The sequence below is a fragment of the Gymnodraco acuticeps genome, unplaced genomic scaffold (assembly GCF_902827175.1).
Source record: "Gymnodraco acuticeps unplaced genomic scaffold, fGymAcu1.1, whole genome shotgun sequence".
In the NCBI taxonomy this organism is placed as follows: Eukaryota; Metazoa; Chordata; class Actinopteri; order Perciformes; family Bathydraconidae; genus Gymnodraco; species Gymnodraco acuticeps.
This window is the reverse complement of record NW_022992216.1, coordinates 2055754-2081933: the sequence shown is the minus strand read 5'-3', so window position 1 is coordinate 2081933 and position 26180 is coordinate 2055754. Positions and strand designations below refer to the sequence as shown.

The following is a 26180-nucleotide window of genomic DNA, read 5'->3' as shown; positions in this document are numbered from 1 at the left end:
CGCTGACGTCACTTTTTCTTCTTCTGCTTTGGGTTTACTGGCAGGCCGCAAACCACTTCACGGCGTATACTGCCACCCGAAGTTCCCGGCCGGAAGTCCCCGGAGTTGGGGACTGGCTTCAGTAGAAGCTGCTGGGACTCCCAGCAGCTTCTACTGAAGGCTTCCGAGTAAATCACCAGAACGCCGACACCTCCTCATCACTCCACCGCTCCCATGTTTTTTTTGTGTTGCCATAAGTTATTCTCTCTCCGTTGGTGCGTGGGGCTAATGCTAATAATGCTACTGCCAGCAAATGCAATGGCAGCTTCACAAAACTTTTCAGAGTTTTACGGGGCGTGGTTTGCAATTCGACCAGCCAATCCAAAATGGTGCTTTTTTCTCCCCAGGATAGTAACACCTCTCTAGCAGGCACTAAAAATGGGGGTAAAAGTTCTCGAACTAAGTACTCTTTTTGGTGTGAGCACAAAATTCCAGGCACTATCGGAACTAAACGGGAAAAGTACGGGGAAAAGTACGGGGAAAAGTACTCCGGTGTGAACGCGCCTCATGTGTGATTGTTTGTGTGGATTTACCTGAGGGAGTGAATGTACCGACACCTTGGCAGGACATCGAAACACTCCAACTCCATTGAGCAAGCTCCAAAGTCCAATCCAATGCCATTATCCCCTGCTGAGCTAACTACAAAAGCTAAAGCATCAATATCCGTAGGTAATAGCCGGATGTTGCGCAGCTCCAGGGTGGATCTCCCATCCACAGCCTGCTTAGCCAGTTGGTGGTCCTGACTCTCTTGGACACAGTGGCAAAGGTCCAATATCTGGGAAGATGTCAGAAGGAAGCATCAGTTAACAAATAATGGGTAATAATGATTATATCAATTTGTCAGATCTCACTTAAGTCCATACTCTACCTTTGGTCCAGTCAGGGTGTTGCTTTGACAAAAGTTTTTTAGCAGTTTCAGAACGAGGTTTTGACGCTTTTGGACCCAACTCTGGCCTCCTGATCCACCAGAGGTCCTGGCAACTTCAACTAAGGCTTCAGTGCAGCACGGGGAAGCCAGACCACATACATACTGGTGCAGGGAGTCAGTAAAGACTGTCCTCTGGTCTGTTTTTGTCGTCCAACGAGTTTTAAGACTGAATCTGAGAAACCAATGCACAAAAGAAATGTGAATGTAGGATGTAATCGGATTAAGATACACACCCAGGCTATGTTGGGGAAAGTTTCCAGTGATTGAAAGTGCTTAAGGAAGGAAACAAATGTAATAGAGAAAAACAAAATATATATATATTAATGATAGTATGATTACAGATTTTTTTTATAATTTAAAGTGGACCTATCATGCTATATTTGAAACATATATTGTAGGGCCATACCTATACAAAACATGTCTGTGAAGTTTTTTTTTTTCAAAATACCGAACAGATCCCCCATTGTAGCCATGCCTCATACTGCTCATACCCCTCTTTTGCAGCCCTGTTAGAGAAACGCGGACCTTGGGTCCTTAGCTTGAAAAAACAAAACAAGAGGAGGCGGAGCTAATGCCTGATCAGAATTCTACCGGAGATAAAGTTAAATTCTGCTGTGATAAAACGCCATCCTGTTTAAACCACGTCAAGGATTATTTCTGAAATAGTATGGAGTTCAAATGCTTTTTCTCTTGCAGGTTTATCACAAGGTGAGTTATTTTTGTATTTCCTGCTTTTTAAACAAATATGTTCTACACAGTACAGGTTAGCTCTGAGTGTTAGCGAGGCTTGCTAATGTAAACAAAGACGAGATTACGTCCAAAACACGTCAGGCATTATTTCTGATAGCAACTTTCTGTGGGTCCGCTGCCGATTTGACGTCAGTTCGGATGGAATCTGTATCCGCTCGTTGTACACCCATTTTTAAAAGATTTGGGTACGGAGGAAAAGAGAGAGGGTTTTATTTTCTGATGCTGCGTGAGTTCCCGGACGCACCGGGGACACATATGTAATGTATAAAAGACATCACAAAGTTCATTTTGCATGATAGGTCCACTTTAAAGAAGCAAACAAGTCGTTATGAAATCACAGGGTTTCGGCTGTTCGTATACACAGTAGATATTTTAGAAGGAGTCCATGGGCACTTTTAAACCTACAGTTTGGTTAATTTGGTCAGACAACGGAAAAATAAATATCGTTTTAGGTCTGGTCACGTTCACACTGGCTTTTTACTAGCCAACCAAGGGAGTACAAACTAAAATAGCAACCTAATTAGGATCCTGTGCTGAAAAATGTTCATTCAAAAAGGTGAAGACTTCAGTGCTATTCCGGAAAACGTTAGGCAGAAAGACAAACAAATTGGAAACATAATCTTTAATATGGCCATAAACAACAAACCTTTATTGGGTGGCAGACGCAACCTCCTGCTGCATGATGTATGTTTCTTGACATCTGTCATGTCAGTGACCACCCCACCCCCCACCCCTGACTCTTTACCACTGTAATTGGAGCTTTCGCTTTCTGCTTGCATCAGTGAATTTCTAGCCTCCTTTTTTGGGAGAAAGGTCAGACATCTAATAGTGTACTCAATTTACACGGGTAATCTTGTTCCAAGGTTATTCCTGGTATGTTCCAGGAAGAGTGTTAGGCCAAATTTACACGGGAACACAAACGCAAACGAAACGCAAACGAAACGCAAACGAACCGAATTCGATATCAAAAAAGTCTTCCGTTCACACGGATACGGCTCAATAATAATAAATTATATTTCTATAGCACTTTTCGGTCGATTAATCGATTATTATTCGCCAGGGCTGCCGAATAATCGATTTTGATCATGGTCAGTTTCTGGCAACCCTAATAGACACACACACGGAGCCGTTTGGCCCCCCAGAGCGTTCCGTCCGCAGATCTATCCACCTTGGGACCCGTTATCGTTTTAGGGGTCCGTTTCCACGGTTCTGTTACGGCCTTGTGTGAATGAACGGGCTATACCAGTGGTTCCCAACCCTTTTTCCCAAGAGCCCCCCCAAATGACTCCTGTTGGAAGGGCCGCCCCCCCCCACACACACACACACGGGGGGGGGGTGCAACAGCGGTAATTGAAGTTTCAAAGTCTCAAAAATGCTACAACTACTGTCACAAACTGGATGAATGTGAAGTATTTTGTTAAAGGAGGATGAAAGCGTAATTAAGGAGCACTATTGGAGTGACTTTGATGGTTATTGGACTCAGGATTAATTCATTTGGATTCCCGCTGTATGAAGAAATTAAAGGACGGCGCAGAAGTGGAAACAATTCACAAAGGGATTAAACTGTTTAAAACACATGCTCAAAGTAAGCCGGATTTTGCCGATGTGTTTATGTGGATTCAAAAGTCGTAAATAATCGAAATGGAGGAGACCGATCTGATCGGAGCAACTGTGACAAATAATCCAACTAGCGTGGCGTGGGGAAAAAAATAGGGGAAGCCAATAATACGTCCTTTCTTTTGGGTCGGGGGTGTGGTGGTCAATGTAATAACGTAACCAGATGAGTGATTACAGCACCCGGTATCATTTTACACACATTTGTATCATACAGATGCAGGACTTACACACGCCTGTTATCTAACCAACAGGTCCGCACGCACTCTCCAGCCCAAACTCTAATAAGCATTCATTCACAAACTAAATCAGGAGACCTTTAACGTTTTACGTCCGATTCGCTCCTTTTTTCCTCGCAGCTCCAGTTTAGGCATCGGCCTGTCATCAGATTTTATTTGTTGTTGCTGCTGTAGCGGAAGTTTAGTACAATTATTTTTGATTAAATACTCCAAATCTCCACCCTCCATAATTGCACTTGCTTCAGTTGCTTGCTACTTTCTAACGGCGGTGAGAGTGGTGCAGTGGCGCTATCTATCTTCTATCGATTAGATTTATGATTAGAAAATTATAAAAGTAGGGTAGACATGTGGATATTATCCGACTGAACACAACGTGCATTTATCTAACAGGTTCGTTTTCCACTGACCTTATTTCGAGCTAATTTCCAAAATCCTATGGAGAGATCCCATTGCTTTTTTGTCGAGGGAAACCGAGCGCAGCTTACTTCCGGGTTTTAGGATGCGTCACTGCAACATTAAGTTGATGCGATTTGATTGGATTGTGAGGCAAGGGAAGCCAGCCGCCTCTGGCTTCCCTTGGCATGGCCCTGACCAATCACAGGTTGGCAGGGGCATGACGTGAGCCTCATCTGATTGGTCAATCCCTCCATTTTTTTTCACCAAGGGAAGCCAATTTCGGCTGGCCTCCTCTCGCAACAGAGAGTGCCATCTACTGTTTCACCATAACATCGACAGGGGTGCTGTTTCACTCTTTGTAAAATACTCAATGAGAATGGGGGAGAGACGGGCCGGCAGCAACACACAACAAAGAATTTCCGAAACTAAACGAAGTGTTTTTATTTATTTATTAAAATTATAACTACAATCCAAAAAAACAGGGCCTCCAGGAGAAAACGCCACTGACTGAAACCGGCATGGACAATGACTATGTTTTAAAAATGCGCTTCTCCAGCAAAGCCTGGTTTGGATACTTTACGGGCAGAAGAAACATTTCTATTAAAGAAATAATTATACATTTTTGTATTTTTATGTCTTTAATAGCTACTAACTTGAATTTTTATTCAAATGAATTAATCAATTATTTTGTATATTGTATTGTAATGAAGAGACAAGGCTTTTAGTGAATATTATGTATTGAGTTACAGTTATATAAAAAAAAAAAGTTTAAATATGATATTTTGCCTCAAATCATCTGAGGCCTGGCGCCCCCCCTACGATCTTTGGGTCCCCCAGGTTGGGAACCACTGGGCTATACGAAAGAGAATAGTAGCAGAGACAACTCGTTTCGTTCCCGTGTAAAGAGCACCTTAGATTACATGCAGAAAATGCTTTAGTACTCTACAAATGGTCTAAATATTCAGATAATACATCCGGCACACTAATGACTGAGGTGTTGGGTATTGTGTTTAGAAATAAGCTCTGTGATGTTTAATTGGACATTTAATTTTTTCATATAAGATGATCCTTCTAGCGAAGGTACAGGTTGCATACAGCAACAAGTGGGCGGATACCTGGACTGACGTGCTGTGGTGTAAACAGATGGAGTTTCACCAAATAAGGAATTCCAAAGCTTAGAGGAGGTATTTTTAGTAAACGATTTTAGATTTTAAAAGAGGTATTGAAATTGGGTTGTATAATACAGGCTACACTGTACATACATTTAGTCTGATAATTTGTGATTTTTTCCACAATCTAAATACCTACATGAGGAAGTAAATGCAGAACAAACAGATAATGTAATACAATGTAAAAACAGCAGTTGTAGTTCATTTTGATTACAAGTGATGTGTCTCATGTCTTCCCAGAATTGAGTTCCCTACCTCTTTTTAAGCTGCGTGTCGCTAACATCAGCACTGGTCATGATTCTGAGTGCTGCCATAAACTCCTGTAATGTCAGATGATTGAAGCAGTAGGAGTTGACAAGCCCACCATCCTCACGTCTGAGCTCCACCTGACAGGAAGATATGGACACAAATATTATTTATCATGCCAACTCAACTGTGAAAAGTCGAGGTTCCAAGTTGAGCTTAAAAGTGTCTTTTCATGGAGGATGTGCAAGCAGATTTGAATATATTAAGCCACATTTTATGATTACATCATCCCCAAAGCTATTACAACTCTAGAATCCTCTAGAAGCCCAGCTTTATGCAGGGTAGAGGTAAACTAGAATAATTTAAAACATGTGAAGGTGTGCAAAGGCGATTTCAAAGTTCACAGGTAATCGCATCATATGAGCTATGCCTGAATCAAAACTAGCTTTAAAGAGGCCCTATTATGCTTTTTGGGGTTTTCTCTTTCTGTAGTGTGTTGTATAGGTTTTTGTGCAAGATAATGGTCTGCAAAGGCTAAAATCCTAAAGTTTGTTCCAGAGGGATTGATTGTGGTTGTTTATACTATACAATAGTGCAGATACCCCATCACTAAAGGTAAAAGCGGATCTTATTTCACTCCCAATACCAATGCATGAGTAATTCCCCTCCAATGTTGAGTGATAACATGTTTAATGCTTCCCGAACATGTGTTCTATATGTGTTGCACACTGAGCAAACCTAATTATGGTTTAAAGAAAGTGTGGCGACAGATGCTCTCCCAAAAAATACACAGACACATACACCCCCTAGTTTCAGAAGAAACCCTTAACACTAAAACGTATTGTACACGCATTGCCTGACCTGTGAGAAGAGTCCTGTCCTGATAGAAAAGTCCAAAACCTCCGGAGAAATGTCTTCTTTCGTAAAGAGGATCCTGCTCTCCTCTACGCCTCTCCAGGCCAGCTGGCTCAGCTCACACAACTCAGATCGGTACCGACCTAGAGTGCACACAACACTGCACAGAGACAGAAAACACAAATAATAAAAAAAACATCTGCTTCACTTTATATAATGAATGATGATGAGAAGATGCAACTGTTGGAAATTAACTAATTAAATGAATATGTTGCACTAGTAGCTTTCTCTGGAGACATTTTGATGTTGTTGTGCTATCTTGCTCATAAATCTTGCCAGGAGTTTGATCTAGTTGACAGCTCATAGTTGTATTGTGAACACGGAAATGTTGAGTACCCCATAGTTGTACATGTATGTTAGATATGTATAGTACGGATCCCAAGCACATAGAAACTGCCAGATACTAACTTTCCTATGTTGGGCCATTTGCCCAAATAGCATAAATGCATTAATTGCGTTAATTTGCATTCATTACCATTATAGCCTATGCAGACAATAGTTTAAAACTGTATTTTTGGACAATATTGGTGTGGTTTTGGGGGTCATTGAGGATGCTGAATCAATTTCTGCCATTTTCAGGATCCAAAATTGCAGTTTTAACCAGAAAGTGGCCATTTAGTATCGCTGGTGGGCTGATTTTTATGAACTGTATTGGATTCTGGATTATTCGGTTGGATAGTTGCTTATTTGTTTGAAAAAAATCTCCCAGGATTCCAGTTCCCTTTGTACAAAATGCTTTTCATAACCGGAGATCAGACTCTGAATTAACTTTGTCAATCAAATAGATTGAAATTAAATGTTATTTATGGAGCGCCGTTATTAATGGCGTTAATGTTCAGTGCTCTACTATGTGTTCACCTCTGTGGAATTGACGTGGCGTTTGACCCTTCGTTGCTCTCTGTTGCGTCAGGGTCACGGCTGAGGAATGCACAGATCACAGTGAGGTAGATCTGGGTAAGGGTGGGGGGTATCTGGGCTTCTGTTGGAGTTGGCTGGGCTCTACCATTTGTTCCATCCGTCAATATGTCGTCATTTCCTCTTCTTTGATCTCCCCTCGGACCATAACTCTCTCCTCTCCTGCCCTCTTCCCCTCTTCCTCCTCCTGGAATGTGCAGTTCTTTTTCTTCATTGCTTTCCGCGTTTCTCCTTGCCTCAGTTCCACTTTCTCTATGTATCTCTCTTTTACTTGGTTCCCTCGCTTCCAATAATAAATACTCCAAACAGATGCAGCAGGTGTTGCAGAGGCCAGGGAGGGATGACATGGCGAGGAGGTGTCGGCTGGAAAGAAGAAGATCTGCTGCTTGCGGCCCGATAGCTTTGTGTGATGAGTGACCTATGCAGTTAAGACATACATTAAGAAACGATTAGTATAACATGTAATTAGCTTACACTTTTATCCAAAGTGACTTACAATGGAGCAGTTTGGGGTTAAGTATCTTGCCCAAGGACACTTCAACATGTAATCCGAGAGGCTGGGGTCAAACCACTGACCCTTTGCCTGATAGATCAGCACAAATACCCCCCTAATCCACAGATATCACAGTAATCTTAAACCCATAGAATAGTTGTTTTTGCTTGTTATGCTTTATCAGAACTATTTTATGACTGCGGGAGTATTTTCAAACAGGCTTGATTGACATAGTCCTGTCTCTCAAGTTTTATTTTGTATTGCATCTGTTATCGCGGATACAAGCGTCCGAGATGGGTTTTCTCCGCAGGATGGCTGGTGTCTCCCTTAGGGATAAGGTGAGAAGTTCAGTCATCCGGGAGGGACTCGGAGTTGAACCGCTCCTCGCGTCGAAAGGAGCCAGTTGAGGTGGTTCGGGCACCTAGTAAGGAGGCCACCTGGGCGCCTCCCTAGGGAGGTGTTCAAGGCACGTCCAGCTGGGAAGAGACCAAGGGGTAGACCTAGGACCAGGTGGAGGGATTATATCTCTTCGCTGGTCTGGGAGCACCTTGGGATCCCCCAGTCAGAGCTGGTTGATGTCGCCAGGGAAAAGAAAGTTTGGGGCTCTCTGCTGGAACTGCTACCCCTGCGAGCCGACCACGGATAAGCGGGAGAAGATGGATAGATGGATGGATCTGTTATGATTCTTGTTATTATATGCAGTTTAGTGATCTTGTATTATATGCAGTTTAGTGATCTTGTATTATATGCAGTTTAGTGATCTTGTGACACAGCATGGTGAAGCCCAGGCCATCTTAAAGCAGAGCAAAGGTAACCCAGAGTAATTTAAAATATGTGTAGGTGAAAAAGGTTGATTTTAAAACGCACAGGGATTGCATTATACGAGTTCTATCCAAATCAAAACTAGCTATAAAGGGGCCCTATTATGCTTTTTGGAGTTTCCCCTCTCTTGTAGTTTGTTATATATGTTTTTGTGCATGTAAATGGTCTGAGAAAGGATTACATCCTAAATTATCTCTCTCTCTCTCAAAAAATGTTCTTGCTGCATGTTCCAGTGTTTGGTGGATGAAAACATCATTGGGTGATATTTCCTGAAACTTGGAAAGCAGCATACGCATTCAAAATTGACTTCATATGCCAAGAAGTGCTTGAGACTACAAGGAGAGTTTTTGGAATCATCTTTTACTGCAACTATGTTTTCAAGGTACTTGGAAAATTATATAAATAAGTATTTGTCTACAATACAAAATAACTACTGGACCCAAATCAAGTGACCAAAATAACATCAACCAACTAAATAACTCAGCATGTGGTGCACAGTTGCTGCAAGTATGCATGTTCTCCCCTTGTCATTGTATCTGTTAATGGTATCCACTTATAAATCCCCTTTCACACCTTTAATACAACCCTAAAATGCTCAAGGCATTAAACAGAGGAGCTGCATTTGGGAAACTAAATGTCAAAATCAGATAGGGTCATTTTCCGTTGTTATTGGAAAGACGGTGAGAATCATGAACTTTGTCGGTAAGGACGGACGTTAAAATCATCAGACGAATACAAGGAATTTTTGAGGACTCAGGACACAGACAAGTCCACAGTTAATTTTGCATCAAGTTGTGCCTGCACGCTGTACCCAGATGCCACCCATTGCCTAAAACAAGAGTATTTTCATAAAGTGAGAACTTCTGCAATGGACAATTTCCTTCTGTGTGCTTCAGGTGTCCCATGGAAACCCATTTCCTCATTCTACAGACATGCAATGCAGAATTACAAATATCACAATGTAAACATGTTTTCACCTTTTAATCCAAAGAAATTGTCCACATACTCCTTGATTTCATGGCGGTCCCACCCCAGCAGATGCCCCACTTTGTCGGATAAGCCTTCCAAGTCGCTGACATTTCGCGCACGACAGGTGACCACCACGGTACATCCTGGAAGAAGCTGCCGATTTAACAGCCCTGAGACCAGGTCTGAAACAGGCAGAGACTTGTCTGCGTCCAACGGCTCTCCGTGCAACTCTTGTTTGGTGATTTTGCTGTGAAACTCGTCATAGCCATCCAGCACCCAACAGCTTTGCTCTGGATTGGAGATGAGGTAATCCACAATGGCTCTCTGTTCAGAAAACAGAAAACATGAGGAATTTTGAATACGACTCGCTTGAGTCTACATACTTTTATTTGGTAACTTTTATCCTGCCCTTACTACTTATTTTCTTATCTGCTCTGAGATAAACTATTCATTCTTTTATAACAGGTCATTTCAATTAGATTTGTAAGAGTTATTTTTGTAAATGTATGAATTGAACTTTCAGGACCAACACTAGGCCCTATTTTTTTGTGTGACACTGACAATGTTCCATTTCTTGGTTTATATGATTATACTATTCTAAATGTAATATAATGTTTAAAGTACTACTTTCCAATGTACAAATAGAAAAGTCCTGATGGTGTCTGCATACATTTGCTTCGTTGCATCCTTTCAGAGGAAGGTAGTGTCGGAATAGCAGCTCAGACAAGGAGAGAGGGCAGGACAGCAGGTTGAGGTGACGAAACTCCAGCAGGACAAACAGGTGAGACGAAGGGATTGGGGCCTTGACAATTCAAAGAGGATAAAAAAAACAGTAAAAAAACCAAATAAAAGTACAATAATCAACCAAGCAGAGAAGAAACGGTTAAAGGGCAGTACACACCAAAGTCTGTAACAGGTCTTGTGGAGTTGTACTGCATATGTTTTTTTTAAAAAGGTAGCTGCAGCCTGTTTCCCTTTAAGGATAGCCTCTACTAGCAAAAAGCAAATTTGCAGAGTTTCTCCTTTTTTGACAATCATGAGCCTGACAATGTTGGAAGTCGTGCAATGCTCAATGCTGAATTCCTGAAGTACTCTTGTAAAATCATTTTTTTATATATTACTGACCCTTATGCCAGATGACACATATTTAAACCCTGACCAACAAATATTAAAGTTGGATACAGGGAGCCATTGAATGTGTTTCTAATGGCACATAAAGGATTGGAAAACCTTTAAGACCCTACAAACCCAATGGACATTAAAGAACTAGTGGCGACAGATTGTTGGTGCTTATGTTCAAAAATGTTTGGGCCAAAGTGCTGGCCATTGCAATAGAAACATGAAAAACTGGTTCAGCATCAGCTTTAACCAGCCCTCATTTGGAGCAACAAAAGGGTTTATAAAACGTTTTTCAAACATACTTCCCAAGACCTGTAAATCGACACTTATGTGTGAAATTGGTGGAGCTCCTTCTGAGGTGGAACTGGTAGCTGCTAAGTGTTTGTGTTGGTCCTACAGTATTAGTATTAGTTATTTGCTTACACCACTTGGTGCCAGAAATAGTTTCCAGGTGACATTTTGCCTTAAGTGTCAACTTGCTGGACTAAGTCGCATTAAGACCATGCAGAACATCCAGGTTCCAGAACAGCAGATATCCTGAAGCTGTCCGCCTCCTTAACACCATACAATAGCCTTCTTTCCACCTTTCTTAAGCTATTTTCTGTTCTTTGGTTTTAGCGCCTGGCCGACGCGCTCACACATCACTCAGAGATATATTGTTTGTTTTTGGTACATTTATTTCCATGTTATCGTTTCCATTTCAACACTGGTCGTTCTCTTCTTTAAAACACACACATGAAGGTATCTTACCAGACGATGTTGAAACAGTGTTCGTCATTTAAATAAACAAATCTTCTCTTCTCTGCAGTGCAATGCAGCGGTCAAAAAATCGTGTGGCTTCACAACCAATCTAGAACCCAGAGTATAATCAGCAGGACTCTTTTAACCAGCTGAGGCAATCGCAGCACCAATCAGCTGCTCCGCCCCACCGTGGCTGCGGATCCCAATCAAATTACACCAATCAATTATACTCCATTACATACATTAAATGATTAAATAATCAAAATAATAAATCAACGTTTTGGCTCCTACACATAGCACCGCCGTCCATCTGGTGATTGATGTTGCTGCTAACTTTCCTACAGGTGCTACCTTCTTATCCTTAGTGTTCTCATGTGTTGGTTTTGATCTTATTTGTTTTTATGCTTCTAAAATCATTCCATAGGCATGGATATTTATTTTAGGTATGTGTTTTAAGGGTGAGTGGTTTTATAATTTAACTTTCTTTGTCTTTTTTAGTGAAATTCAAATCATTTATACTGATATGTCGATAAAATATTGACTCTTAAGTTGAATCCCACTCAAAGTACATAGAAAATAACATTTTACCTGCCGAACTCTGAATGATAAATGTTTTAAACTTACTAGCCGTTGTGCCCACTGCTGTCCTAAACAAGACATCAGCAGAGTTTTTCCTGATCCAGCCGGGCCGACAAGAATTGTCACCTTCCCTGCACATCCGTTAAGGAAGGTCTCCAATGTCACTCTGGATTCCATGAAGCCATAATCCCCATCGGGCTCTGTTTGTTGAAAATGTGTTTCAGTTAATGTCGAGCAGACTTCATTAATGCATGATTAGAATAATGTTGTGTATTTATGATGAATTTCTTTAAAGGTTCATTGTTTTTTCACCCATTTATTGTTTCTATCATCTACACATGTACCACATGAAAGTACATGTTGAAAGCTATCATGCTAACCTGGTGTTCTTCCCCCTTTTTCTGCTGATCCAGGGGTTTGATCAGGTCTGTCCCTCCCTCTGTTTGGCGTTCTCAGGCTGACCCACACCCTCTCCAGCTGGACGTCCCTCACCAGGCGCTCACTGAGTCGCTCCCACCTTCGCTGCAGTAACCGCATCACTGCAGCAATGTACCGTTCCCAGTGATCTGTGGGAATCAAACATTATAAAATGTGTAGAGGGCAGAATTGCTCTCCTGGATACGTTGCAAAAGTTGCAATGACAACATTTAGTACTTGTAATAGCTGGTTCAAATAAACATTTCTGTTAATTTGCAAAAACAAAGTTATTATATAACACTCAACATTCAAAGTGTGTAAAAAGTAACAGTAAGTGAAACGGGATAAGACTTTTGTGTAAGTTATCGCGTTCTGTTAATAATTGCATATTTTATTGTTGATCTAAATTATGTTTGACTGTATTACTTGTGCTTTGTTGCTTATTGCACATGATATTATATATCTAAATAGAGATGTTATGAGATGTAAAGTGACTTTGAGCGACTTTAAATAAAATGTATATTTCTGATAGTATTATTAAAATGTAAAAATATTATTGTTAATATAAAATTCTAAATTAATAATTCAGGTGCTGGACATTAACAGATATGGTTGCTCTTGGTCAAGTAAGCTTGTTTTGGTTCAGCACATCTGAACTCGAGAACCGGCTGTCATTGGTAATATGATACTCAGTAAAGGAAACAGAGTTACGATGCCAGTAACCCCTTTACATTTGCACATTACTGTGGAATGGAAACATCTCATTCTTATCATTTCAAATGTTATGTTTACATCTTGATGTTGACACTAATAATTCTGTCAAGGAAATGCGAGAACTTCATGTCAAGGCATCAAGGACATAATGTTACACTGTAAAATATTACCATGATTTCACAATATTTAGCTGTAATATTTTACAATAAATTACTGTTTTACCACTTTACAGTCTTTACCTGTAATGTTCACAATATAACACTGTAATTTAGAATGTCACAGTGAAATCAATACAGGCAGTTAATTAATGTGAATGTATAGGATAAATGTTAACCAGGATTTTACAACATGTTACTGTATTATTTCATAGTAAAATACTGTATTCAGACCATCCTCTGTGATAACACAACAAATTAAGTGATTTTCTTGCTTTTATCGTTCTTGCTTGGCTTTAAATACTAATTTCTTTCTTTGGTGCAGGTTTTACTTAAATTGAAAGGGGCACCGCTGCATGTGCCTTAAAATAAATGAGGCAACATATACATCTATGTAAAATTGAAATTGTTGTCTTGGCTTATTGTTTTCAGGTGCTTCCTGGGCATTAAACCTGAGACGGGCTCGAAAGCCAAAAAGAGGCATGGCAATTTAAACCCCCATGTCAGCACATTCTTCAGAAAAATTGTTAACTTTGAGTGGATGTCTGTGTAGACATGTGTTAAGTGCTCCCCTCCTTGTTTTCTGTCTCCCTGGCTCCGCCTCTGCCCAGGTGCACCTGGTCTGCCCCTGGCTCCGCCTCTGCCCAGGTGTTCCAAATTCCACTCAGCCGTGTGTATATATAAAGAGAAGCTGGAGGAGAAGGATGTCTCGCCTATCCTAACGCCAGAGACACTGTCCTTAGAATACCTCTTTGCCATTTTGAGCTGTAGGCCATATTTTTGCAGATGTGTTTATGTTTAGCCTGGAGGACCTGGGGGGTATACTACGAAGCAGGATTTTCGCTTAGCCGGCTAAATTCAGGGAAAACTCCGGCTTTCCGGTCCTACGAAGCTGGTTCTCTTTTTAGCAGGCTAGATCTCCATGGTAACTTGTGCTTAGCGGCTAACCTGGTCGGGACCAGGTTAGGTTGCAGGCTAAGAGCTCAACTCAGTGAAAGCACTGCCTGCTGACCAATCAGAGCTCAGTGTGCGGAGTTTAAAGCGATCAAATCATATTACAGGAGAAAGGAAATACAGAAAAGCTGCCGTCGCAGGAAAGACGGCCGGCAAAAATCACCGACTGTGTGAACGTGAACATTAATAGAATATCACCTCCCATCTTCAGAGCAATCTGACTATTATAACATTAGAAAGCGTTAAGAAAGCTTACTTAAATATCTGCCACAACATAAGTAACCGGATCAGAGTAACATTAAGTAGCCTACAGTCTGTGTGCATCTGGACCCGGTGACGACATTACCTATTGACGCAGCAACCACTGTAAGTTATATTCTTGTTTAATTAGACTTCTCGGTTTCATTTATTCGACTCTGTATAATTGTTATTGTACCTTAAACGGCTAAATCGCTTTTGAGAGATTTTAAATCTCAGATCTGCTCAGGCGAAACCTGCTTCACAGGTCTCAGCACTCAAGCCTGCATTATTAATATAGGCAGGGCCAGTCTATTGTCGCCCATCAGCTGTAGATAGTTAACTCATTAGAGGGGTGTGCCCCTACAGCTGTGAGAACTGAGCAATCAGGCGTCCATTTTTAGGTATCACTTTCCTGGAGCGTCAGCTTCAGCGTCAGACAGCCGAAGACTGACAAAGACATTGGAGTCCTACAGGAGTAAGACTGACAAAGACATTGGAGTCCTACAGGAGTCACGAGGGAGGCAAAGAGGAGGCAAATCCTACTTTGATTGAGCTAAAGTATCGCTGGTGTTTTTATTTTCTATTTTGTTTCATTTTATTTTGTTGTTTAGCCCCTCGTGCTATAATCATGTGTATTTTCTCCATTCCTGTTCATGTGTCTTCTCGCAATTATCACTGGCCCCGTGTATCTCGTAATCGATATAACCGGCCTGCTCTCGTCTATCCCACGTGCTCCACTGAGATCCAACATCTAGTTTCAGGTGGCCTGTGGAACTGCCAGTCAGCTGTTCCTAAGGCTGACTTCATCTCTGGCTACGCCTCCCTGCAGTCTCTGGATTTCCTTGCTCTCACTGAGACCTGGATTACTCCATCCAACACATCCACCCCAGCAGCTCTCTCCACTGCATATTCCTTCTCCCATACACCCAGACCAACTGGCAGAGGAGGTGGCACTGGTCTCCTGCTCTCTCCCAAATGGAGCTTTTCCCTCTTCAAGCTACCTAACTTAACTCCTTCCACCTTTGAGTTCCATGCCGTCACAGTAACCCATCCTATACAGTTAACCATTGTTGTTCTCTACCGTCCACCAGGTGCCTTGGGGGACTTCTTGGAGGAATTAGATAATCTCCTCTCACTCATCCCTGCAACTGGTCCTCCCGCTGTACTTCTCGGAGACTTCAACCTCCAGACGGGGAAGATAGACAAACTAACATCTCTGTTAACCGCCTTTGCTTTCTCACTGTCTCCATCCCCACCAACTCATAAAGCTGGCAATGTCCTTGATCTCATATTCTCAAGGAACTGCGCTACTTCTAACCTCTCTGTAAACCCGCTCCACACATCCGATCACTTCTTCATTTCATTCTCTCTATCCCTTTCCAAACATAACAAACTAATCTCTTCCCATCCTACACTTGTACGCCGTAACCTTCGCTCCCTCTCCCCCTCTACCTTTGCCTCGTCGGTGCTCTCAGCCCTCCCTTCCTCTGATTCGTTCCAACTCCTGCCTCCAAACTCTGCTGCAGAAACTCTCCTCTCTACTCTCTCATCCACTCTGGACTCGCTCTGTCCTCTCACATCTCGGCAGGCTCGTCAGTCCCCTCCTGCTCCCTGGCTAAATGATGCACTGCGGGCTAATAGAACCGTCCTTAGGGTAGCAGAGCGGAAATGGTGGAAATCCAAACACCGTGACGACCTCCTAACCTATCAAGCTCTCCTCTCCTCTTTCTCTGCTTCGATCTCTCAGGCAAAAAGCACTTTCTTTCAAGATAAGATCCAATCTTCCTATTCCAATCCTAAAAAACTATTTTCCATCTTCTCCACCCTCTTGGACCCTCCAAAAGCTCCTCCTCACTTCTGTCAAGCGACTTTGTTACCCACTTTGAAAAAAAGGTTGATATTCGCTCTTCTTTTTCTGACTCACCTTTACTCACCGCTGGGTCACCAGACCCTCCTTCCACCAACACACTTACCTCCTTTTCCCCTCTCTCTCCAAGTGAGGTTCTTACCCTCATTACCTCTGCCCGCCCTACCACCTGTCCTCTGGACCCTATCCCTTCAAACCTCCTTCAGACTATCGCTCATGATATTCTACCGTTTCTCACCCATTTCATCAACACTTCTCTAACTTCTGGTCACTTTCCAAACGGTCTCAAGGAGGCAAGAGCAAACCCTCTCCTAAAGAAACCCACTCTCAACCCGTCTGATGTTATAAACTACAGGCCTGTCTCTCTCCTCCCGTTCCTGTCTAAATCACTTGAACGCGCTGTCTTTAAACAACTCTCCTGTTATCTCAATCAGAACAACCTTCTGGATCCGCACCAGTCTGGTTTCAAGGCAGGTCACTCCACAGAAACTGCTCTCATTGCTGTCACGGAGGAACTGCACACTGCCAAAACTGCATCCCTCTCCTCTGTCATCATCCTTTTGGACCTGTCTGCTGCATTCGACACGGTGAATCATCAGATCCTCCTTCGCACTCTCCAAAAACTTGGAGTTTCAGGCTCTGCACTTTCCCTCCTCACCTCATACCTGAAAGACCGTACCTACAGGGTGACTTGGAGAGGGTCTGAGTCCGACCCTTGTCAATTAACTATGGGGGTCCCTCAGGGCTCTGTTCTTGGTCCCCTCCTCTTCTCCCTGTACACAAACTCGCTCGGATCAGTCATTAGCCCGCATGGTTTTTCATACCACTGCTACGCTGACGACACCCAATTAATTCTGTCCTTTCCCCGCTCAGAGACCCAGGTCGTTGCACGCATCTCTGCTTGTCTAGCTGACATCTCTCAGTGGATGTCTGCTCACCACCTCAAGCTCAACCTTGACAAGACTGAGCTGCTCTTCCTCCCGGGAAAAGATTGTCCCACTCTTGACCTAACAATCAACATCGGCACCTCAGTTGTTTCCCCGACTTAGACTGCAAGGAATCTGGGTGTGACCCTAGATAACAACCTGTCCTTCACTGCAAACATCGCTGCTACAACACGTTGCTGCAGATACACGCTTTACAACATCAGGAAGATACGTCCCCAGCTGACTCAGAAAGCGACTCAGGTTCTGGTCCAGGCTCTCGTCATCTCACGCCTAGACTACTGCAACTCCCTCCTGGCTGGTCTACCTGCATGTGCCATCCGACCTCTGCAGCTCATCCAGAATGCAGCGGCTCGTCTGGTCTTCAACCTTCCTAAATTCTCCCACACCACTCCGCTCCTCCGCTCCCTTCACTGGCTTCCGGTAACTGCTAGAATCCACTTCAAGACACTGGTACTTGCTTACCATGCTGCGAATGGATCTGGCCCTTCCTACATCCAGGACATGGTTAAACCGTACACCCCAGCGCGTGCACTACGCTCTGCATCAGCCAAACGACTCGTTGCGCCCTCGCTGCGAGGGGGACCCAAGTTCCCATCGGCGAAAACACGTGGGTTTGCTGTCCTGGCTCCAAGATGGTGGAATGAGCTCCCCATTGACATCAGGACGGCAGATAGCTTGCACATCTTCCGGCGCAAACTGAAAACTCATCTCTTTCGACTCCACTTCGAGCGTTAGAACTATTAACGAAGCACTTTTATACTAATAAAGGACTGGCTTACCTAAAGCCAGTTGAGTAGCAATTGAAATGTTTGGCTCTATGAAACCTGATGTACTTATATGATTCTGTTTTCTTCAAGGTTTTGTCTTCCTGGTCGAATGTACTTATTGTAAGTCGCTTTGGATAAAAGCGTCAGCTAAATGCAATGTAATATCACTTCATAATGTATCATATATTTTCTTATCGGAGTCAGCTGAGCCGTATCTGGCCGTGCAACACTCAGTGTCACATACTGCATGCAGAAGTATTATTTTAAGCAACACATTAAGTTGACGAAACACTCGAGACAAATGTAATTAAAGTCAGATCGTGTTTTAGACGGGGCAGTGATATCATAAACCTGTTAATGTACGCATTCAAACACTTTTTCTTTTGCCAGCTGTATTCACCTTGCAGGTGCAGACTATGTGGCTTTTATCCTGGATAAAGTGTTTAAGTCATGGATGTTTAAAGTTTAACTTCTTCATTTTTGACTAGTATTAAAGTTAACTTTTCATTCAGGAAGTATGACGCTGCGCTGTCAGTGCGCTTCTCCATGTTTGATTGGTCGAATGCTCCAAATACCACCCCTTTCATGTGAACGCGCACCTAACTAGATAGGAAACGGCTGGCTTGAGCGATCCACTTGATAACCAGCGTCGTAGTACCGTTTAGCGAGAGCGCGTATGTTTTGGATTAGGCCAACCGGCTAACTCAAACATATCCAGGTTAGGTTGAACCAGCTTCGTAGTATAGGCCCCTGGTAGTCCAGTTTTCGCGGCTTTATTTTGTTTCCCACAGGGTTTATATTTGATTTCTGGTTAGGCGGGGGAGCTCGGGGTCCTACGGCCCGTGGTGTGGCTGGCTCGGGTTCCTTCCTTCTGTTTGTTCCTTTTGGCCAGTCCTCTTTTTGTTTCCCGTTTCGCTTGTGTGAGCAAACGGCTGATTGTCAATAAATGCTCGTTACCAAGTACCGGTTATTGCGTGTATTCTTTCATGTTGCGGGTCTCAGCACGAGTCACTACCGCAGAGTAGAGGTTGGGGCCGTAACAACATTTCCAAGACACTGTGAAATGTACTTTGCACTTCAATGGAGTAATAAAAAGTTTAAATGGGCATTTTCTTTGTGGATTGAATTGTGTAGTTATGGTACAATCCCAGTCAAATTTACAATATATTATCGTATTATTTAGATTTGTATATTCACAGTAAATTACTGGCTACTGTGTTGCATTACTTCTACAGTAATAGTGTGAACATACAGGTAATTACTGTAATTTATGTACAGCAAGGTACCATAATACCACAGCTCTGTATTGCTATATCACAGCAATTATATGGGCATGGCAACTGTAAAGTCACAGTATTTAGTTGTACTTTTATTCTAATTAACTGTAAAATATATACAGTAAATTACTGTGAAATATTTACAGTACATTACTGTGAAATCCATGCAACTAGTAGCGAGTAATTTACTGTAATTTTACAGCCAAACATTTTACAGTCTACATATGCGCAGATGCAAGGAGAAAACTCAAAGAGACTTTTAGTTGGATATATTATGGAAACTGGATACAATATTTTAAATGGAAGGAGAGTTGCTCACCATTTTCTGGTGCGATGACATTTGTGATTTATTCTGTATTTGTTTGACCCCGCCAGCCCACCCCATGTACTTTACATTGAAAGGTCAAACACATAAAAAGTGCTTCAGTCAACTATGAAGACCTTTCACAAATTAACTCTTTAAAAGGTTCACAGTATAAAAAGAAAATAATGACCTTTTATAGTAAGTGAAAAGACAAACTTTTTTTTAACATTACAGTATACTGCAATTTCACATATTAGCAGCATGGCTGTATCCAGTTTTAATAAATCAATGAACTTTAACCAGGTGCCAAGTTAATTTGTAGCTGCAATATAACAAAGTTGACGCGTTGTGTGTATGTACTACCAATCCGTGGGCGTTTGATGAGCTGCTTCTCTGAAAGCGGTGAAGAGGTCTTGCCATCCGTTACACTAGGACTGGAATTTTCACAATCATCTACAATGCAGAAAAAAACAAAACAAACATATAGTACAGAACAAATCCTGGAGAATACTGGAGCATTACAAAAAAGATTAGTGCTTCAATTCATCAAGACATGGCAATAGAAAATCAAAGGGAATGCAGGGGATTCCTAAAGTGAAACAAAAGTAAAAAGATTTACTAAACTAATGGTGATCTCTGATGCGTCTCCCCTCTTTTGCTTTCACTTTTCCTATTGAGTTTGTCAATGCTATTTGTGCTTTGGGGCACTTCACTGTAAATCAGATAATGATTATGAAACAAGAGGGAAGACATTACAAAAACTATTTTCACCTCAATACAGACCACTGGTGCCTAACATTGTATTTGATCAATGTAATCTTCCAGGTAGGCCACATTTTATTTCGGGAGCTACTATAGTTGTGTGCACAATAAGAAATTACACAACAACAGCACCTGTATCAACTGAGCAGTCAAACATTGTTTAAATGTAGTTAAAAAACAAATATAAGTATTTACATAAGCCTTTAATAAAATAATCAGGTGATCTCATATCCACATACTTAAACGTAAAAAAAGGACTATGACAGTTAAATCTAAAATATACTTCTGTATGTGTGCCCCTTTCAGCAATCAACCAAAAAACAAATTGTTAACGGAACAATGTGTTACCAAACACATGCATTTCAAACGGCAGCACTGTGGTGTCTGGCCACACCCCATAAATGCCGTAATTAAAGGTGCTTTCCATTACACACTTCCTTGTTAAACCAGAGAGAGAAATATTGCCATAAATCATGCCCTGTATCATTGTTGTTGAATTACCATAGTGAATTACTAAACTTTAGATGTTATTTTACACTACCCATGTCGTGTAAATTGTGGAACTGCTCCAAGGTCAATTAATTGGGCAGTAGTGGAATAAGTTCTGCTTAAAATGGATAAACCTATAATGAAACTCATTTTGGTATAATAATGAAAAGCATTATGTTGGTCAATAAAATCAGCTTCAGGTTAACATCTTTGTCTTCTGGTTTTGAAAAAGAGAAGTTTCTTTCCTCTCAGATGGAATGAACTTTTCTAAGCCATGGAAATAACATATTGGAGTTATTAATTTAGGTGGTATTTCCTATTAACTTCAATGTTTGTTTAAATGTCATGCTCATTAGTCAGTTGACCACTGAAGTGAGTTTTCGACACTACGTGACTGAGGAGGCACGCACATTGCATTTTTTTATACTTACTATTTGCATTTCCAGCCACTGACATGAGCCTCGACTCCAGATGCATAGGGATGTTCTCGCACAAGATACACACGCTCTGAAGGAAGTTGCAGCAATCTGCAGCTTTGGCCATAATATAGTAGTTCAACATGGCTTCGATGTTGTGTGTTGCAGAGGAGCTGCCGGGGCCCAGGACCATGTCCCAACGTCCCTCACTTGGCATCATTTCGCACAACTTCATTATTACCACAGGTGTCTGACCGCTAATTATTCGGAGCAGTTCTGAGGATTCCTGAGCCAAGACGGAGTTCACGTTTTCGTTGTCAGGGTCAACCTCCTCATCCATGGTCAGACTCCATCAGCTGATGAAAAAACGAGGCAAACATGAACACAATCCCACATTTGTAAATTCACGCACAATCTGAACTGAAGACACCTTTGATTGAGGAAGAATATGCAACAAAACTAAATAACCCTCTAATAAAACTAATGGGACTATGATATTAGTCAAGAGAATGTAAACATTCTCACTTCAAACCCTTGTATTGCTACAGAATGACACTATTGACCAGAGATGGGAAGCAACTAAGTACATTTATTCAAGCACTAAGTACAATTTTGAGATACTTGTACTTTACTTGAGTATTTCAATTATCTGCTACTTTGTACTCTACAATTCAGAGGTAAATTGCATACTTTTACTCCACTGCTTTGATTTATCAAGTACCTTTTAGTTACTTTACAGATTTGGATTAATGATGTGAAATATAATCAAAACTTAAATCAGACTTTAGTTACACCTGGAGTAAATTCGCAAGCTAACTTACAGTATAGTAATTAAAGCTATAGCTGCACCATTACCAGCTGTCATAAACACATTAATGCATCAATAATTATAATCAATACATATAATGTATTATTCTGAAATGAACCAATCTACATAGTGAGTACTTTTACTTTTGGTACTTTAAGTATATTTTGATGCAACAATACTTTTGTACTTTTACTTGAATAACATTTTGAATGCAGGACTTTTACTTGTATCAGAGTATTCCTACACACTTGTAATTCTACTTTTACTCAAGTACAAGATCTGAGTACTTCTACCAACTATTTTCTTGACCAACAAACATCATTATCATAACACAGAAGGCCACTGTTGGCAAAGTGCAAGAAGGGAAGTAATAATAGTAAATATATTACTATTTACAGTATTCCATTTCCAATAAAAAATGACACATTTCTTGATAGGAATCAGAAATCCATCATTTCTTCCCACAGCCGGTACAAGGAACAGTGCAGTGTAAGACCAAATGAAAGAGTAGACTAACATTAAATAAAGAGGAAAGCACACGTTTGTAAAGTAAAAACAAATAAGAACAAATCCGGGGTAAGAAAGATAAAACACCTTATTGATATATTACGCCTCTTTCAATTAGTTAATGGAGATGTTTACTTTCATTTGTAATATCTGAATTATTTACAACATGACACACACGTGATCTGGTTGTTTTTCACATGCAATGTATCCATTTCTATCATATCATAAGATACTTGTAAATGCTATTATAAAAGAGTTCTGTAAAAGTAATCGTCGAGCTTCAGTCGGCAGACTACAAAGTAACTCATAAAGCTAGAAATCTAGGTGTAGTGATGGACTCAGACCTGACTTTTAACAGTCACATTACAACAGTTATAAGGTCTGCATACTACCACCTGAAGAACATATATAGGATTAAAAAACTAATGTCACAACAGGACTTAGACAAGCGTGTCCATGCTTTCATCTTCAGTAGACTTGACTACTGCAATAGTGTATTCACAGGGCTCACAACAAATTCCATCAGAAAGCTGCAACTGATTCCGAACGCTGCTGCTCGAGTCCTCACAAACACTAAAAGAGTGGCTCACATCAGTCCGGTTCTGAAGTCTTTACACTGGCTTCCAGTCGACCAAAGAATTGATTTTAAAATACTATTGCTAGTTTTTAAATCACTAAATGGCTTAGGACCGAGGTATATAAACGATCTCCTGCATAACTATGAAGCATCCAGGAGTCTCAGGTCTTCTGGGTCGGGTCTGCTGTCTGTTCCGAGAATAAGAACTAAACATGGAAAAGCAGCTTTTAGCTATTATGCTCCGACAATCTGGAACACATTTACCGGATCGTGCACGTCCGCTGAAACACTCCCTATTTTCAAATCCAGACTAAAAACATATCTCTTTGCCGCTGCTTTTAATTGAGCTGTTCATACTCACACTGCAGTAGCCTTTTATTCATGTATTCTGTACCTGCTGTGTTTATTTATTTATTTCATTATCTTTGCTTTTTTATGCCTGTTTTTAAATGCCATTTAATAATGTGTTTATGCTGTATTTATTCTTAAATGTCTTTTGTTTTTATTTTGTAAAGCACTTCGCGTGCTGAAAGGGGCTACATAAATAAAATTGCCTTGCCTTGCCTTCTGTTAAACTTATTACGGGAAATGTCAATTAAGAATAGTAGTCAATATAAGTTACAATGGCGCAGCTATTTTGAATGCATGCGTGTTTTTATTAATGCGTTTTTAATAATATATATAGCCTATTATTTATATATATATAGGCTACACATAACTTCTGTTTTTCAAGGTAATACATCGTTTAATGCCTTAAGTTTTAATATAAAGTCGTATGAAGTATTGAGGGAATGTGAACTTTTACCTCCAGCCTGACCTGAAATGTATTATAGGTCATTTAAGGTAACGAGCATCACCGAGTCTTTATTCTGCAGCTGCATACAAAGCTTTTAGGCTGCATTAAACATTACAGTTTCTGTTCATGTAATAGTTCAATAAAACCCGCTTTAAACTGATATAAAATAAGCACTCACCAACCGCTGTGATCTTAGACTGCATCTTTCTGCAGTTAGGTCATTTATTTGAAAACGAAACCAAAGTAAATACTTTAGTTTTGGTTTCGTTATTGCGTTCGAGCTGCGCAGACACAGTCGTCGTGAATTCACGAAAGCCAGAAACAGTGGATGGTTAGAAAGCATGTCTGTTTATTGAACTACATCGCTAATAAGTTATTTCAATGATACATATGGGAAAAGAGAGTAGCTGGAGTGATAAAAAAGAGACATATATGCAGTGGCGGCGCCAGAGATTTTCTCTAGGGGGTGCTGTGGGGTAGCTTGACGTTTCATGGAGGGTGCTCAAACATTTAGGGTTTCCCATTAATGCACCAGCGCTACAGTTGAATTTTCTACTGCAACACTCCCCACGCACACACACACAGTGCACCCGCGACTGTTACAATGAAGGCTCGATAATCAGCTCACGGCATATAGGCAGGGGTAAAGTGCTATTTTTACAAGTGGGGAGCGGACCTCACCTCCTCTAGGAGGGTCCTCACCTCCTCTAGGGGGGTCCGGGGGCTAGCTCCCCCGGGAAGATTTTTTGTTACATATTTAAGTTAAAAGCATCAATCTGGTGCACTTTGAGAGCAACATTAAGAGATCTATGGATACATCTCAACACCCATACGAAACAGAACTGTCAACAGATTTTCTATTTCTTTATAGATATTTTACAAATCACTCCCCTTTTAAAACAAACCGTTTGAGACCCACTGAGATAACTAGACTAAAGTTAACTATCTAAACACTGAGAGAGTCCTTTACTTCACCTGAGCTGAGGTTACCTGAGACTCTCCGTCTGACAGGAGAGAGTTCTCCCTCCACCTTGTTGTTGAAAAAGCTCCTTATATCCATTAGCTTGGCTAGCTAGCACCAGATGCTAACCACAACGATCTCCGGTAGATACCTACTGGTGCGCGAGGCGAGCTCTCTCGCTCGCTCGCGCACGCACGCACACAAAATGGCTCGTGCCACACACACACACACACACACACACACACACACACACACACACACACACACACACACACACACACACACACAGAGCAGGACTTGAATGAAACACAGAGACCCAGAACTAAGCTACTTGTACTCACGAGGCCTATTATGTGCAGAATCCCTGTCGCTTTCAGTTGGTTTTGATTGAGTGTCCACACGTGGTCGTTTAAGGACTAAAAAACGATCAATTTTTCACTTTGCTGTTAGCAAATCATTTGGCGCTCTAGCTAACAGGAAGTCAATCAAGTGTCACAAAGTAATTTAGCCTATGGGTAGGTCAAAAATCGAATGGGTGCTGACCCTTGGCCTAATCATATCACCTGTGTTGGCTTTATGTTTTTGGTCAAAAATGTGCTTGTTTCACATATGCATTGATGTAATCAATAATATTTCTAATTTAATTTAATAAAAATAATAATAATAATTTTCGAAAAAAAAAAAAAAAAACACATATTTCTTGGGGGTGCTTAGGGGGTGCTTTGGCAATCCTGGGGGGTGCTTCAGCACCCCCTAGCTCCCCCCTGGCGCCGCCCCTGCATATATGAGAAGTGATCAGGACGAACAGAAAAGGAAAAGAGAGTACACTGAAGAGACCAGGGGGTCAGAGCAGGAGAAAGCCAGGAGGAGATGAAGACATTAGTGAAGAAGAATAAATGTATGTGAGGAATAAAGATGAAGTGAGACAGAGGCAGGGATCAGGTTGCAGATGAAACTCCAGCTGGACCACATGGTATGTTTTTATTCTCCTTGCATACATATTCCATTACAGCAGCAAAATCTAGCGGCTCTTAGTATTGACACATATTTATTGAAATGTATTGCTGCACAGGTCACCTTTAGCCAGGGGCGGACTGGGACTAAAATTCAGCCCTGGAAACTGACCCAGTCCGGCCACATGAAATGTCAAATGTTAGAAATCCGCTGTTTATTATTTAAAGTTTTACGTCCGATTCACTCCTTGTTTCCTCTCTGCAGTGTAGGCTACACAGCTCCAGTTTGGGCATTGGCCTGTCATCAGATTTCATTTTTAGTTGCTGCTGCCTGT

General features: G+C 41.3%; 1 protein-coding gene across 5 annotated transcripts in view; it reads right to left on the bottom strand.

The window, feature by feature from the left end:
* nlrc5 (NLR family, CARD domain containing 5) overlaps positions 1–24155 on the bottom strand; it is a 55710-nt gene extending 31555 nt beyond the window's left edge. For 3 of the 5 annotated variants that reach the window (XM_034205882.1, XM_034205885.1, XM_034205884.1), the window contains exons 1-12: positions 24110–24155; positions 21259–21599; positions 19937–20029; positions 12315–12500; positions 11980–12134; positions 10166–10297; positions 9504–9819; positions 7155–7629; positions 6243–6396; positions 5391–5521; positions 908–1139; positions 573–814 (exon numbers count right to left, since the gene is read on the bottom strand). In XM_034205882.1, coding sequence (XP_034061773.1) covers positions 573–814; positions 908–1139; positions 5391–5521; positions 6243–6396; positions 7155–7629; positions 9504–9819; positions 10166–10297; positions 11980–12134; positions 12315–12500; positions 19937–20029; positions 21259–21583 — 2441 coding nt within the window. In that variant the 5' untranslated portion in view covers positions 21584–21599; positions 24110–24155. Of the gene's footprint in view, positions 1–572; positions 815–907; positions 1140–5390; positions 5522–6242; positions 6397–7154; positions 7630–9503; positions 9820–10165; positions 10298–11979; positions 12135–12314; positions 12501–19936; positions 20030–21258; positions 21600–24109 lie in introns of those variants that run through there. The other 2 variants (XM_034205883.1, XM_034205886.1) reach the window with 2 other exon arrangements.
* Positions 24156–26180: the final 2025 nt, after the last annotated feature.